The sequence below is a fragment of the Odontomachus brunneus genome, unplaced genomic scaffold, assembly GCF_010583005.1.
Source record: "Odontomachus brunneus isolate Ranch 3 - 2012 unplaced genomic scaffold, Obru_v1 Obru_scaffold_035, whole genome shotgun sequence".
NCBI lineage: Eukaryota > Metazoa > Arthropoda > Insecta > Hymenoptera > Formicidae > Odontomachus > Odontomachus brunneus.
This window is the reverse complement of record NW_022639485.1, coordinates 506,885-521,772: the sequence shown is the minus strand read 5'-3', so window position 1 is coordinate 521,772 and position 14,888 is coordinate 506,885. Positions and strand designations below refer to the sequence as shown.

The following is a 14,888-nucleotide window of genomic DNA, read 5'->3' as shown; positions in this document are numbered from 1 at the left end:
TAGGTGTTTTTGGTTTGCTAATTATAAATATGAAGTCAAAAGTGTAGAATTATTTGTATAAATAATAAAATGTTTAAACAAAACATGTAAAAAGTTGAAAAAAAATTATTTATATAGATAATTTCTCGCGCGTGCGATTTAGCCGAGATTCAAACAATTTTTGACTAATTTAAATTTGAAATATTACGATTGGAATCTCGGCTAAAGAAATTTAGAATGGTACGTGTCTCAGCTATACTGATTTTGTTTAAATTTTAATTAAAATTGCCGGATTTCTCGGTTTTGCCGAGATTCGAACCATTTTTGACTAATTTAGCACAGATTTAAAATATTTCGATTGGAATCTTGGCTAAAGAAATTTATTGGTTCGTGTCATAGCTATGCCAATTTTGTTAAAATTATTTAATTATATCTAGTATTCAATTTTATTTCTTATCTAATTTTATTTTTGTTGCACTTGTTGATGATAGGAGTGAGAACATTAAAAAGCTATAAACTGCCTGTGAAACTCAAAGTGTGCGTGTGTGGGCCAAAATAAAAAAATATAACCTAAATATTTTTTGTACTTCTACATTTGCGCCAAATTAGAAAGAAATCGGAGTGTACCTTTTGGATAGGTTTACTTATCAATATGTGGATTAAAAGTTATTCCACTTTAAAATGAACGTGAAGTGAACCCAGTAAACGTGATAATATCGAAGTATGTTGTTATTCAAGTATAACGTCTGTATATGTGTATATATTATACGTTTTTATGCAAAAATTAGAAATATTAACGTAATTAAAATTTTCCGTGATATTTTGCAGGGACTATATGAGCAAAACATCTTTAAAAAATTCTGCGAGATCAAATATGTGTAAATTAAATTACGACGCATATTTCCGTTCTTTTCAACCATGAGTTTGTATAAGTTTTACGAGCTCGGCAATTAAATGCCGACGCAAAAAATTAACGTTCCTCTCGTAGAAAAAGGATCGTTTCACATAAGCAAGCAAGTGTGGTCCGCTTCGACGGAAAAGAAAAGTCGTATCGACGTCGTGCGGGCGCCACTGTGCGCGCGGCGCCGAGGCTGTCCACGTTTCATTAGGCGCGCTTAATTGCCCTGATCCGACGATTCCGTTAATTAGCGCAATCCACGCGCGAGCACGCGCGGTACGCTCTCTTACGCAAACGCGCTTATGCAAATCCCGCGGTATCGTCGCATGTACAGTTACGGAGGTGGATATTCCCGCGGCCCGCGACGACGTTCGCCCCGCGAGTTAATCCCGTGGGATCGCTGACCCCGGCGATCACCACGAGATCTGGGATGTGCGCGCGCAATTTAATTTGCGAGCGCGTCGCCGCGCCGTTCGCTGCATTCATATGTCCGCAGGAGAGATCCGCGAAAAAGGATATTGTACACGCTCGCTCACTTGCTTCGCGCGCGGCTTCTGCGCCTTGCGACTTGCGGCCTAACTGAGTATCGATTACAAACGGAAAGAGCCCAACGTCGTGTTTGTACGCTATGCGCTATGCGCGTCGATAGCGTCGTCGCGAAATGCGCGCGTGAGAACGCTCGTTAAAGCGTTAATTAAGTGGCTGCTGTGACGGGCGAAAATTAACCTTCTCGACCCAAAGTTACACTCGAGCTTGGGAAGAGACTCGATTTCATCCGCAAGAATATTCATGATCTTACCGGGAGCTCTTTGAACTTTCTGCAATACCAGTATGGATTTGCAGGAGTTCTAAAATGATACGAACGAATATCGCCGGAACGGCAAGAGACAAGCGTTTTTGCGTGCGAGCGAGATTCGCATTTTTGCGTGCGAACGAGAAACGGTGCCAGCGCGAGTATCTCCAGGCGGGGTCTCTGGGAGTTAATCGGGACGTGGAGATTGATAGGCGCGGGAAACGCAGAGGGCCGCCCGGCCGTCGAGATAAATCGACGCGCCGGTATTTATCTGTAATTAAGTCGGTCGCAATTAAAGACGATCATCGATCAAAAATTATTCGCTATTTTCAGGCGGATACGCGGAGAGGAACCCTCGCCGCGTATTAATGAGCGCGGCCGCGCCAAGAGGATGCGAGCAGGACGCGCGCGCAAGGATAACGCACGAGCGTGTGTATGTGTGCGTCTGTGTGTGTGTGTGTGTATGTGTGTGTTTGTGTGTAGCGGGCAACGCAAGAGCGAGCGAGCGAGTGAGACGAGATGAGACGAGACGAGGCAGGTGGGAGGAGGAGGAGAGATCATAAATCTGTGTAATTGACAGGTCCCGCTGAAAACGTTTGTGCGGCATAGATGCTCGGCCAGATAGCCGGCTAATAATGCTCTGCCCCGCTCGCTAATAATCTACGAACACGTATAATGGCCGCTTTGAGAAAATGCCATCCTCCCATATTGTGAAGCGAAGCGACGCAGACGCCACCGCGGTTGCGGCAATAGAAAAATTAGTGCCCGTATAAGCAGTCTCGAAGCCTCGTGCGAAGGGGTAGTCACGCCCGTAATTAACACCTCGGGGAAGAAAACTCGCGAGGGAGAGTGAGGGAGAGGCGTAAAGAGAAAGAAAAAGAGAGAAAGACGGCGCATGCAATTCCTGATACATCCCATACTTGCATATGTGCATGCATTTAACACGTGCGAGATTCGCGGTCGTCGTCTCTAATTCATCGGCGTCGCTCGGCGGACGCGACTCCACGTTAAAATTATCGTCGTCGCGCACATCGTCCCTATGCGAGAGCGCACAAGGGCCCTATACGTGCCCCGCGAACGCAACGCGAGAGACACGCAGCATCCATCGAATGCGTTTGCAAACCGCCGCGGGGCCGGCGGTAATTTAATTTGAGATCGAAGACCTATCTCCCGGCCAAGTCGGAGGAAGTCTCTCGGCTCTGCACCGCGTGTGCGTGTGCGTGAGTGCGTGCGCGCGCGTGTGCAGTCGCAGACCTCCGTGCGCGACGGAAATAAAGAATCCACGTGAAATTATGCACCTGTCCATTAGCCGGACGCTTACTCCGGGCTCTGCGCTCCCCCTCTCTCATGCGCGCATAACTTTCCGCAGGTCCGAGCCGTTAACCCCTTTGTAACCCTTTCGCGGCTCGGGCCGCGCGCGCGTGAGAGCGTAATAATTTAATTCAAGCGTCGCGTCGGGCATAAAGCCGACCCAACGAATAGGATGCGGATCTTTTCAGCGGTGCCTTCTTTCCGCTGTGTCGCGCCGTGTCGTGTTCGTGTCGCGTCGTGTCGCGTCCCCGCCGCGGCGACAGGGTACCTCGGCGACAGGATATTCACGAGCGTGTAACGCGACGTGTAAGAGCGCCGTGTGCGTGTACGCGCTGCACTCGGGGCGCAGCACGTTATCCGCGGAAGTGCGGCCGCGCTATTCACTCGCCGCCGGCTGCCGGCGAGCAACGTGTCCCGCGAGTACTCCCCCTTTGACTAATCGCCCCCGACCGGAGGCATCGTAAGCACCGGGATGCAGCCACCGCGCCGCAGCTGCGTACGAATCGGAGTTACACGGCACGGGCGCGTAATGCTAATGAAAGCGTGCTTACGTCATAAATCCGTTTCCGTCGCGACGCTTCCTCAATCCCGCCGCGATTTCTCGTCTTTTCCGCCGATTAATCTTGCGGGCAAGCGAGACATCCCCCTTCTCTCTCTCTCTTGTTTTCTTATACTCCTTCACTCTTTAGTTTTCTCGCTCTTGTCGCGAGAGTCTTGCTTTAATTTCTACTAATTCACGATATCGTGCATCGTTAATCCTTTGAGTACTATATGTCACTGTAACTTCCCCGTTAAACAATCGTTTAGGATGAAACACCACTATGGGGACTCTCTTTTAATACTTGTATTGAGGCTCAGTAGATAACTTGTCGCTATTAATACATACGTCATCTATAGTAGTTCTTAATTTTAAATTGAAGTTCTATAAGCAAAAAATAGATCGATATTCTGTAGCAATTGACTACATATGAAAAATATATTTTTATATATACTGCATGCAAATGAATGGTTTAAGTATTTTATAAGTTTATATATTCACGAACTTATCACAAGTCTATCATAAATGTCAAACTGACTCAAAATATATTCTGAATCTTACTTTAGCATTTCAATCAAGAGTATTAATTTAAAACAAAAATTCTTTCTGTGTAGTGTGAAGAGAGCAACAAACTATTATCTGTTGCACGTCCCAAGGAAAAGCTGTGCATAGAGTTCTGCGTCCCGCTTAGCCGTAGCTAAAGGGTTAATGTTCCCGATATGCTAACGTGCGCGCGTTAAACGTGAGACATAAAATTTCCCTTACGCAGCGGAGGAACGCATAGGGAGGATTTTCGGCTTGTGAATTCACCGTATTCGTTTTATACATATATATATATATATATATATATATATATATATATATATATATATATAAAATCGATGATTACGTAGAGCCAACGTTCATTATTTTAGATCCGCCGTTGAAACGTGTAATTCCGTCCTAAAACGTAGCCCTATGTGGGGAGGGGGGGAGGGGTGGAGTTTATTGGCAATCAGGAGTGCCGGGAATACGAACCATCTCGAATCGCTAGGGACGTGCCACGACCATTAAAGCCGTCCACACGTGTGCCATTAAGGAGCCCCTTACCGCGCAAGGTAATTCCGTTCGTGTAACAAGAAGCGGATAAAAGAGGCGAGTTTCGCGGGGGAGCGGGGAGATAACGGCGGCAACGCACCCTCCCTCGTAATCGCCCTCGATCATCATAATGCGACATATACATACGGCGGGGCGCGAAATTAGCCGACACCGATTGGGGCCTCGCCCGTCGAGCGTGCAAAAAATCTGCTCGATCGTCGATTACGTCGCTCTCATTAGGCCCGGGACGAGGAATCCCGCCTTGGCTCTGTAAGAAGCAAACTGTCGACGCACGACATCCCCGCCGCATAATGTCGTCGATGATATTCGCGACGGGTGACACCGTAGCCGTTGAGAAACAAGTTGTCGAAGATGAAGACGACGAAAAAGTGGTTGGAATTGGAAGAGAGTTTTACGTTTGCAAGGGAGATAAATCTCAATTCGCAAAAGATTCAAATTAAAACCACAACAATAATAATAGTATTTACTTCTCATAATCTTGTCGTTTAAGTAAGAAGATTCTTCTAAATATACACCATTTAATTTCGTAGTCTTTTTGCACCAAATTTGTGCAAAACTTTGTGCATCCAACAGTTCACGAAGGAGAATCCCCCGCGCGACATGGACTAAATGTTCGCGGAGCTATCGGGTTAATTCGACGAGAGCGAGTCACTCAATCATCGCGTCGCGTCAAACGATAACGCGAAAACACGATATCAGTCTGGCCGCTCGCGCCGTTCTAATTGAATGGTCATTAATCATTTGGAACGTTGGTCGCGACGGAGCGTGTTATAGATTCTTCGCGTGTAGGCGATTAAGCACGACCCTCATGACCATTCATGAATTAGGTGTCGGTCGTATGCACGCGCTCGCTTATATGGTAACCGTTATTATGGTCGCCCGTAAACGGTTTAACCGGGACACCGAAGTCGGGCTTCCGATATCGTTTTGTTAACGAGACCGCCAGTCAACCGGAATCGTTCTAATTCGTCGACGCCAGGTTGGCAGTGGCCCGCGGGTAAAAGGCCGCTTGAAACATTACGGCAAAAAGGAGCAGCGCGAAAAGAAGCAGCGCGGTTTTGCATAGAGCGTGCATATACGTGCGTCACGCCCCGGGGCGGAAATGAATTCGCTCGCGTGCCATTTACGGGATCCAAAAGCATTACTGAATTGCGCTCGTAATGATAACAGAACGCGCGTACTAATCGCGTGCCGTTCCTCCTTTCGTTTCTTCCTTCTGATCGTGTATGGCGGTATAATTTTATCCGACTTAATTCCGTCTCACTGCTCATGCGATCTACATAATGATGATATTCCACTGATAAGCAGAAGTTCACGATATAAAATATTTTATCATTAACTGCAGCATTCGTGCGGCGTAAAATTTCTCTTATCACTGAGATGACGGCTATCCCGAGATACGCGGAACCTCTCTCCGTCAGGAAAACGATCAAAAGAACAGTGCGCTGATAACAGAAGTAATCATAGTGGCAATCGCGACTATCACCGAATCGTCTCGGATTTGGTACCGCATGCAGACTCTCGGAGAATCGAGTCGATCTAACAGGGTCACCTGAATGGTGAGTCACGACGGATCATCGAGTTGTACCGGGTTATCGCTGTTTATCGTTTAGAACTCGGAAATTGCAGAACCATCAATAATGTCAAGCAACTTCAATCAAGTTCAGAAATGAAAAAGATATCGATTATTATTAGTTATAAAGTTCAACAATTAAAAAAGAAATCAAGCTCAAGAATAAAAAAAAAGAATTTCGTAAAGAAGTTCAAGAATTAAAAAAAAGAATCAAGAATTTTGTAATCAAATTAAACAATAAAAAAGGATAGGATATTTCGTAATCAAGAATAAAAGAGGATCAAAGAAATCAATATTAAAAGTGAAAAAAGAATTTCTCACGTTGCATTTCATTATTGCAACAGTTGTTGGAACACTTTCGCGTATTAATGCAAATGGCGTTGGAGCGAACGATAGCGACAGCGGAAAGAAGCGGCTGATGAAGCCAGAAATCCTCGACTGGTTTTCGCACGACTGAGAAATTACAAACGGTGCGACGCGAATCCGCTCGAGCGATGTAATCTGGAATTTCTGATCAATATACCGACGATGCGTTTACGACGCGTGATATTGTGGCGTGCCGATTCGTCTCATGTAACGACATATAAATCGTCGACATATCTCTCCCTCTTTCTCTCCCTCTCTCCCTTTTCTCTCTCTTCTTTCTTATCCGCTATCGCGACTAATGCGATTACCGTCCGCGTGTGTTATTAAAACGGTACCGCTTTAAATTACACCCCGAAACAAATCGACCACGAGAGACACAACTTGCCCGACGTTTACGCGAGATGCTTGGAATCATTTGAATAATCTCCTTATATTTGTGCGAGAGTCCGCTCATAGAGCCACGTTGAGTATCGATCGGCGAAATACGCGGCGGACGCGATTGCGTAAGTCTCGCCGATATAATTAGCGGTCACTCACGTCGGTCCGCCTCTAGATAAGCCTTATCGTGCTGACAAGCGTGTTATCAGTCCGCCATAACTACGGACACAGCGGGCGGAGTCTGCAAGGGCCTCAAAACGACCCTGACTGACTGCGGCTCGGCAGTGCCTCTTATCAGAGAGCGCCGTAAAACTCTTATCCGCGAGTTCGAGAGGGACCCGCTGTTATCAGCGGCGAGCACCTGCATGGTGCGAGCGAGCGAGCGTGCGTTACAACCGCAGCGTCGATGCACCTAATCGCGGTTTGCGAGCGCCTCCGCCACGCGGTCGGGACAAAAGGAACAACGAGCGTCTATCGGGCGTACCGATCGCGCGCGTCGTTATGTGGAACGGCTGCGATATTGCGGTACAGTTACCTTGACACAAGAGAGAGCACATCCTCGCGGCCGCGCGTGAATCGAGGATGAAAACGGGGCCGCGAATGCGCCGTGAATGCGCGCAGCCGACGAATTTGTAGACCGAAGTGCCGCCGCGAGAACACCATAAATTGGCGCGTGTAGGATGCATCCGGCGGATCAAGACTCGCTCGGCCCGATTAAGCGACATCGCGCTTTTTCACATTTCGCGCGTCGCATATCCTAGATCGCCAAACGCGGACAACGCAGCATGCGCGCGCGCGCGCGAGGGAGAAAGAGAGAAAGCAGCAAACGCGAAATGAGAATTCAAGGCAGTTTCAGCAAATAGAGCGTGGCTTTGAGGAAGAAAAAGGTCGACTATCGCGCGCAACTTCCGAGCGATCGCCGGTTTACCGCGACTGAACGCGAATTTGCGCGATATGGCGGTCAATGACGAGAAATCAGCGGAACATTCTGCGGAAGCGACTGTTACGCGAATTCACGTTGTCCTGACACTTCGTGTCAACTCGTTCAAATGAACCGTTATTTGGAACGCACATGTCGCCGAAAAGGATTTTTCAGCAATATTACTGATGAAAGCGCAGTAATATTGAACGATAACTGGACAAGTGTCTGCGCAAATTGCATGCATTTCTGCCAGGAAATAAATTGCTCATAATAAATAGATCGATCCCCCACATTAGTCTGCCGACACTCGCTGACGTTTCGTTCCCGTCCGTTTAATTCGACACGATTCCATCTCCACGGCTCGTCCGACAGGCTACTTGACGTTTTTACTGAAAACATCTTCCTGCCGGGGGGTGTCGGCTGTTGGAGAAGCCTGCGGCGGAGTGTTCTCTTTTGACGTGGCGCAAGATGCAACGTGCAAAATAAATGGAACAACGACGACGACGACGGTCGAGCATGGGGCAACGAGCCGACAAGAAACCAAACCGAGTAAGACGAACCGGGAATCAAGACGAGATTCAATCTCAACGGATGAATCCACCGTGAAACGTCGCGATTCCCCGTCGCGATTCTTCAGCGGCGCGCGAGCGTTTTCACTCGGCCTTCTCGCCCGTCGCTCTTGCCATTTTCTCGCATTATCCACTTCTCGTTGCTCACGGCTTCTTCACGGATTTCTTCCCCCTTCCTCCTCTTTCTCTCTCGCTCTTCCTCCCTCTCTCTCTCTCTCATTCTCTTGCAATTCACGTCTCGCGCACACTCCCCCGCGATCCTTAATTCCGCATCGCTTTCGGCACGGACCTCCCGCTCGGCGAAGCTGCTCTTTCCCGATTTTCCTGCGATCGCTGTCGCAATTGCCTCGAACGGAACGGCCGATACCGTTATGAGAAAATAATGGTTTTCGTTTCTCGATTTAAATATTGCTCGTGGACGCGCGCGGCGCGCACCACCGTCGTCGTCGAGCGCGTGTGTTGGTGCTCCCTATCTTTAAGCTCGGTCATTACTGAAACTACTGTAATCAGTGCTAATACGCGGCTGGTCGGTACTAAGAATTAACAATTTCCGCTAACCCAGGGCTCCCAGTGCCGAGTTGGCGCGCGTTGGCAAGGCTGCGCCGGCTGCCGGAGTATAGTAAATCAATAAAATCATAAATAAGGACCGCGGGCGGGGAGGGGATAAAAAGCAGTGATACGTGGAGGGAGCTATTTATTGCGATAATAATTTCACGGTGTAAGACGCCCGCCCGCGACCTAGGAAGCGCATGATTAAATCGTTGTGTATCGCAATAAACCGCAAAGTGTAATGTACGATAATGGCGTACCGCATTCTTCCAAACGCGGCAAGAACCAAATTGCTCTATCAACGTGGACGTCAATTTTAATTGCAGTCCGAGGTAAGGTCGATTACGAGCTAATAGCACGATACGCGTCAAATATAATATTGGAACGTAGACGTTATAAGAGCGTTTCTGTTTTTCGTATCAACTGTCACGTACGCATCGTATATTCCGCTCCATTTATGAAGGATCGACACGATTCTATTAAAGAACCGCTGAAGCGGCGTTGAAGAGAAGATTGTGGAAGCTACGTATATATAATATAATTATATATATGTGTGTATGTGTGTGCTTCTTTTCCGCACGTCTGTTATTGGCGTAACAAGAAAAGGTAAAAGAACAAATATATTGCAGTTATTAATAAGAATGTACGGTACTTTAAAGCGGCATAAATTTCCTGTCACTCATTGGAGACCGTGATTCGTGAGGCACTTGATTATTCTCTGTCATACGAAACAAGCACAGAGATCAACGAATAATCGCCGATTCGTAAAATAAGATTATACAAAATACGATGTTTATCGAATAATAACAAACTACGAATGCCGGCCCCAGAGTAAATTCCGAATTTCGACTCAGACGTTGGCTCATTCGCGGCGAACTCATCAAACGTCAATCAAAATCGGAAGTTTTCTGTGTGATAAACGATACTCACTTGAGGATACATGACGTAGCGCTGTCTACATCCGACATCCTGTGTCTCTCGTTCGTCCCGGCTGCTCCTCCAGATGCATACTCGTGGCACTGACATTGACACTCGCGCTCGCGTACGTACGATTCGATTTCGAGAACCGCGAGTTCATGATGCGCGATGCCGACGAGAACCCGAGGAAATATTTTAAGAATAATATCTAATTCGTCGCGCGACACATCTGCTACGCACGCCGGCTTGGTACGTTATGCCGCGGACAAGGAGAGATACAAGGCGCGCATAAATAAACAAAAAAAATCGGCGCGCCCGGCCATGAATGAAACGGCAACCGGAGAATGACAACAATAGGTGCTTTCAAAATATGACGCGAAACAGCCAGAGCTGTCGCGACTGAGGAAATGTATGAAGAAAACAGATGGTACATTGAGACAAAAAATACTCGAAAATTTATTTGTTTGATACAAAGTATATTTCTGTACAATAAAATATATTTCTGCGAAATAAAATTTATTTCTGTGAAATAAACTTTTGTTCTACAAATAAATTTTCCATTTATTTTTTTCTCAGTATACATATTTTGAACGCAAAATGCGATATGTAGTAGCAGATTTTTTTGCACCTATTTCTCTTTCATTTCCCTTTCATTCTCTAAATTCTATGAAAATTTCTAACGTGTTCTCTCTCTTTCTAAAATTTAGAATACAGGATAACAATTTGTTCCATTTGTTCATTTAAATAATACAATATTATATGTATTATTATATATATTATATATTAAATATATATTCAATTATTATATTATATTTATTATTAAAATTTGGAATATAACAATTAATGCAGATAGGATTATATGTGGGAATAATCAAGTATTAAATAATTCCTAGGTTTAGACTTCGATATAGAAAAAACGGTAATAAATAACCGTTTGTGTGTAGCATCAAAAGATAATAGTCTGCATGATGCATGAAAAAAGGAAATTGAGTCGTATTAACGTGAAGTTTGGGGTTTTAATAAATAAACGCGCATTTTGGTCGAGAAACATGGAATTTTTTATAACCGAAATTCGGTTCCAATTATCAGAAATCCCGTTTTCTTTAATTAGAATGTTTAGTTTCGCGTTCATTATAACCAACTTCATGTTATTATAACCAAACTCTTTTCTCCGTATGGTTCATCTGAAAATTCTTCTTTTAAGTTTGATTAAATTTGCAAGTTTGATACAGGACTATCATTTCTACTAGCCTTATAGGATTCAGATTGCACATATCGACCAGCATCACTCGACGCCTTAACGCGCGCTGAATAACGCTCGTTTATACTCTATTCGACTGTCCGGTTGCCTGCTTGTACGATTGCCGTTTAAAGACCTCGTATAATGTATCTCCTCCATCGCGTTGAGGGGCTGGATGGAATCTGTCCGTGGACAGGCGACACCAACGGTATCCACTGCCCACAGCTATGAACGGCGTTCCGCTCGACGACGTCGGATGCCCGACGAAGTCGTCGCCAAGGCAAACCCGCCGAGACAAGTAGTACACCCTGGTGCACATTTGTATACCTCGCGACGTCTGTATACTCGGTACACAAATGCAGCGTTGGCTTAGTTCATTTGTTTTGTGGACATACCACTAAAGAATCGTGCAGATATGTTGAATAAAAATAGCTCCTCCGTCCGTTGACGATCGATAAGTAAAGGATGAAACAGCGTATGAATAATATATGAAGATTTACATGTGAAATATATCTTGAAAAAAAAATCCTACAGCTGTTCTAGTCGAAGACGAGAAAAAAAGATTTGTCAGAAGTGGGATTCGAACCCACGCCCACAGAAGTGGACTGCGACCTGAACGCAGCGCCTTAGACCGCTCGGCCATCCTGACTTGTGAGATGTTCTCGTACAAACTCTATAAGACGATACTCCATATTCTAAATATAGAATATTTTCTTTTAGCCCAATTAGATTGTTATTAAGACATATTGTCATGTAAGATCTACATTCACGCAAGCGAGTATATAACAAAATATCTCACGAATTAAAAAAAAAAAAATATTGCCATCGAGTTACATACAAGTCAGATTATAATTTGTTAATTTATTAATTGTTAACTAATTAATAATTATTTATTGCAACGATAAACATTGTGAAACAGTATAAAATATAACGTGCGCGTGCAGAATCGTGTAAGATCGAGAAAAGATGTTTGAAAAAATATTTTTGCTCTGATGAAATGATAAAAAGCAGGTTCGTGTTAAGGCTAATTTTAGTGATATCTTTTATGAATAACTTCTGGAAACACTTGCAGAGCGCCTCCTCGTAAGATTTCCTACAGTTCGCACGTGTTTTACCGACAAAAGAAACGCCACGTGCAACGGGATTTGCATTACCGACTACCGTTCAAGTAATTCTCAAGCCCGACGTCGGTCAGAAGAAGATACCGCGAAAAGGCGCGCTTGTGAAACGACGAGGGAGAGCTTTTCCCTCAACACATGGACTTTCACTTCCGTGTGTGCAGACTTAGCATTATATCCGCATTGTTATCACGTAACAATCCGACCGACATGTGAACGAATTGCTTAACATTCTCTCCCATGAGTTTCGACATAAAGTAGTACTACAGATAATTACAATGACGCGTTCTTAATTGTTCCCTCTGGTCGAGGGCCCCACATTGCAAGACAAACTATATATATGTGTAACACACGTGCTTATGTGTTAGGTGCTAGTTTAAGCTTTAGCTTTTTTACCCCGTGTTTCGTTTTTTAATTTCATATTGGATATAAAGCAGACAAACTCTCGCGTTTTTGTAGACTCTGGAGAATTCATGGTGCTTTAAAATTCAGGATTTCGATATCTAATCTCGAGTGAGCGTAAACATCGCCAGCGTCTCTCAGAAATAATCGATCTTATACGTGAAATATGCGATAAATTCGCGCGTGAGTGAAGCATAGCTGACTCCCCGGAGCGCTACTTATCTTCGAGATATCGCAGATTCTCCTTGATACATGGTACTCCTGGACAATCCGCAGTTATTCAAAATTCTGCCCCCCATTTATTTCGCGAGCTCTTATAAGTTTAATGTCATTCTCTGTGACGCCAAAGGAATTTATATCGCTGAGTCGACGCCGACGGAAAAATCTATATACTCCCTAAATGTTCCTCGTGAAAAAAACATGAATGATTAATTAACGATACAATTTAAAGCAAAATCGGTCGTATAAAGTTATGAAAAATGTCACAGACTTGCACGAAGAAAGCGTGAAGAAATATTCGAAGAAGTCCAATTAGAAATGTATCCCATGATCTTAATCAAGTTCTCAAGTCTAATTTATATATACGGAGAAAATATTGTAGTAAAAAAATTATATCACAAAATTTTTATAATTTTTCTTGAACTATAGAATTTTTACTAAAACCACTAAACATTTGAAAAATGTTATGCACGTTTAACTACTATTGATTTTACAAAATACTATTTTGGTCACAAAATACTATTTCTATATCGAAGAAAAAAATATTTGAAAAATAAAGGAAATTTATTTGGTGAATACTAATATAACATATTTATTAAAATTCGAATTTATTTAAATGGAACAAATAATTGCTTCCATGAAAAGCTAAAAAGTATTAAGAATGTATATTCTTTTATTTAAAAAAATATTTGATATAAATGAATATGTTATTGTAATACTCTTACTGTAAATAAATATTTTTTAGATATTCTTCTTCTTCTTTTTAGATTATTTCTTAGATATTTTTTCTCTCAGAGTATAGTAATTTTATACTACAATTTCAGTATATTCCAGCTAAAAAAATATTGTTAAAATAAATATAATTTTAACGTAATTTTTAGTAAAATATTTCCTCCTTCTAAGGTGATGTAATAGGGATCTAATTATTAATATAAGGTCCCAATTATAAATAATCCTTATTATTAATAAGATCTTGATTGTCACGCTACGCTGCATGATTGATCACGATCCGATAACATCACTTTATACAAACCAGATAACTAATAGGGATCAACCTGATCAGCACTATAGGATAATTTCTAGTCGAGAAGGAGCGATCGCGCAATTATATCTAGCAGTCTACTCAAATTGAGATAAAGAATGTTCCAAGGTGCATGGTTGAACCATTATTATACAATCTTGATAATCACTGATAATATCGGTGGCCTGAAAGAGAGAAAGAGAAGGGGGAGAGGTAAGTAGAAAGAGAGAAAGGTATGAGAGAAAGAGACCGCTCAATGCCATCGTACTCGCGGTACGTGCAAATACTTTCGCGAAGCATCGAAAGCAAGGAGAGCAGAAGTTCGAGATCGATCTCCCGCTTCCTGAGAGCGAGGACCGGTTGGTAGCCGCGTGCGCGTGGTCGATCACGTAGAAAGCTCGGTTGCATAAGCCGCAGCCGGATCTCGCCAGCAGACGTTGTTTCCGAGAAAGGGAAGGAGATGAGAGTAAAGAGCACGCAGATGGAAGAGAGGGACGTCTCTGAGAAATTCGGAGAAACTTTGAGCTTCGCGCTGCGCGTATATGAGCGGAAATCGCCCGGCAGACCAGAGGAGAGAAATCGCGCGTCGCTAAAACTCGCCTGGCAACCACAATTTTGCGCGCGTTAACCTTACGTAAATCTTAAATAAAAGTGAATGCGTCTGTAAAACGCATCGCGTCCGATTATTCAATTTTCGCTGACGGCACCGATCGTATGCGGGTATCGTCGTTGCTTCCTCGCGGATACTCGCGAGATCGAAAGTAGCGCTCATATTACGGGCGCAAGTCACGGAGGAGGAGAGTATTAATGTTGAAGCACACCCGGGGGAGCGCGTAATGGAGAGATTAAAAGTATTTCCCCGGCCGGGCAGCCGGTTTATAGCCGGCGCGCGCGCGCGCGTGCGGCGTGGTTGAAACTTTCCGGAGCGAGACGGATAAACTTTCGACCGCGCGCGAACATCGCGGTAGAAAGTTGTCGGATTTGTTGTACCTTCCG

The 14,888-nt window shown here is 44.2% G+C and overlaps 1 protein-coding gene and 1 non-coding gene across 6 annotated transcripts in view; both read right to left on the bottom strand.

Moving 5' to 3' along the window:
* Positions 1-10,107, bottom strand: part of LOC116843744 — a 41,671-nt gene extending 31,564 nt beyond the window's left edge. For all 5 annotated transcript variants that reach the window (XM_032814463.1, XM_032814459.1, XM_032814461.1 and 2 more), the window contains exon 1: positions 9,905-10,107. In XM_032814463.1, the coding sequence (XP_032670354.1) occupies positions 9,905-9,942 (38 nt within the window). In that variant the 5' untranslated portion in view covers positions 9,943-10,107. The remainder of the gene's footprint in view (positions 1-9,904) is intronic.
* Positions 10,108-11,697: 1,590 nt separating this feature from the next.
* On the bottom strand, positions 11,698-11,781 carry Trnal-cag. The gene has a single exon. It is a non-coding gene; the product is annotated as a tRNA-Leu (tRNA).
* Between the last annotated feature and the right edge of the window lie 3,107 nt (positions 11,782-14,888).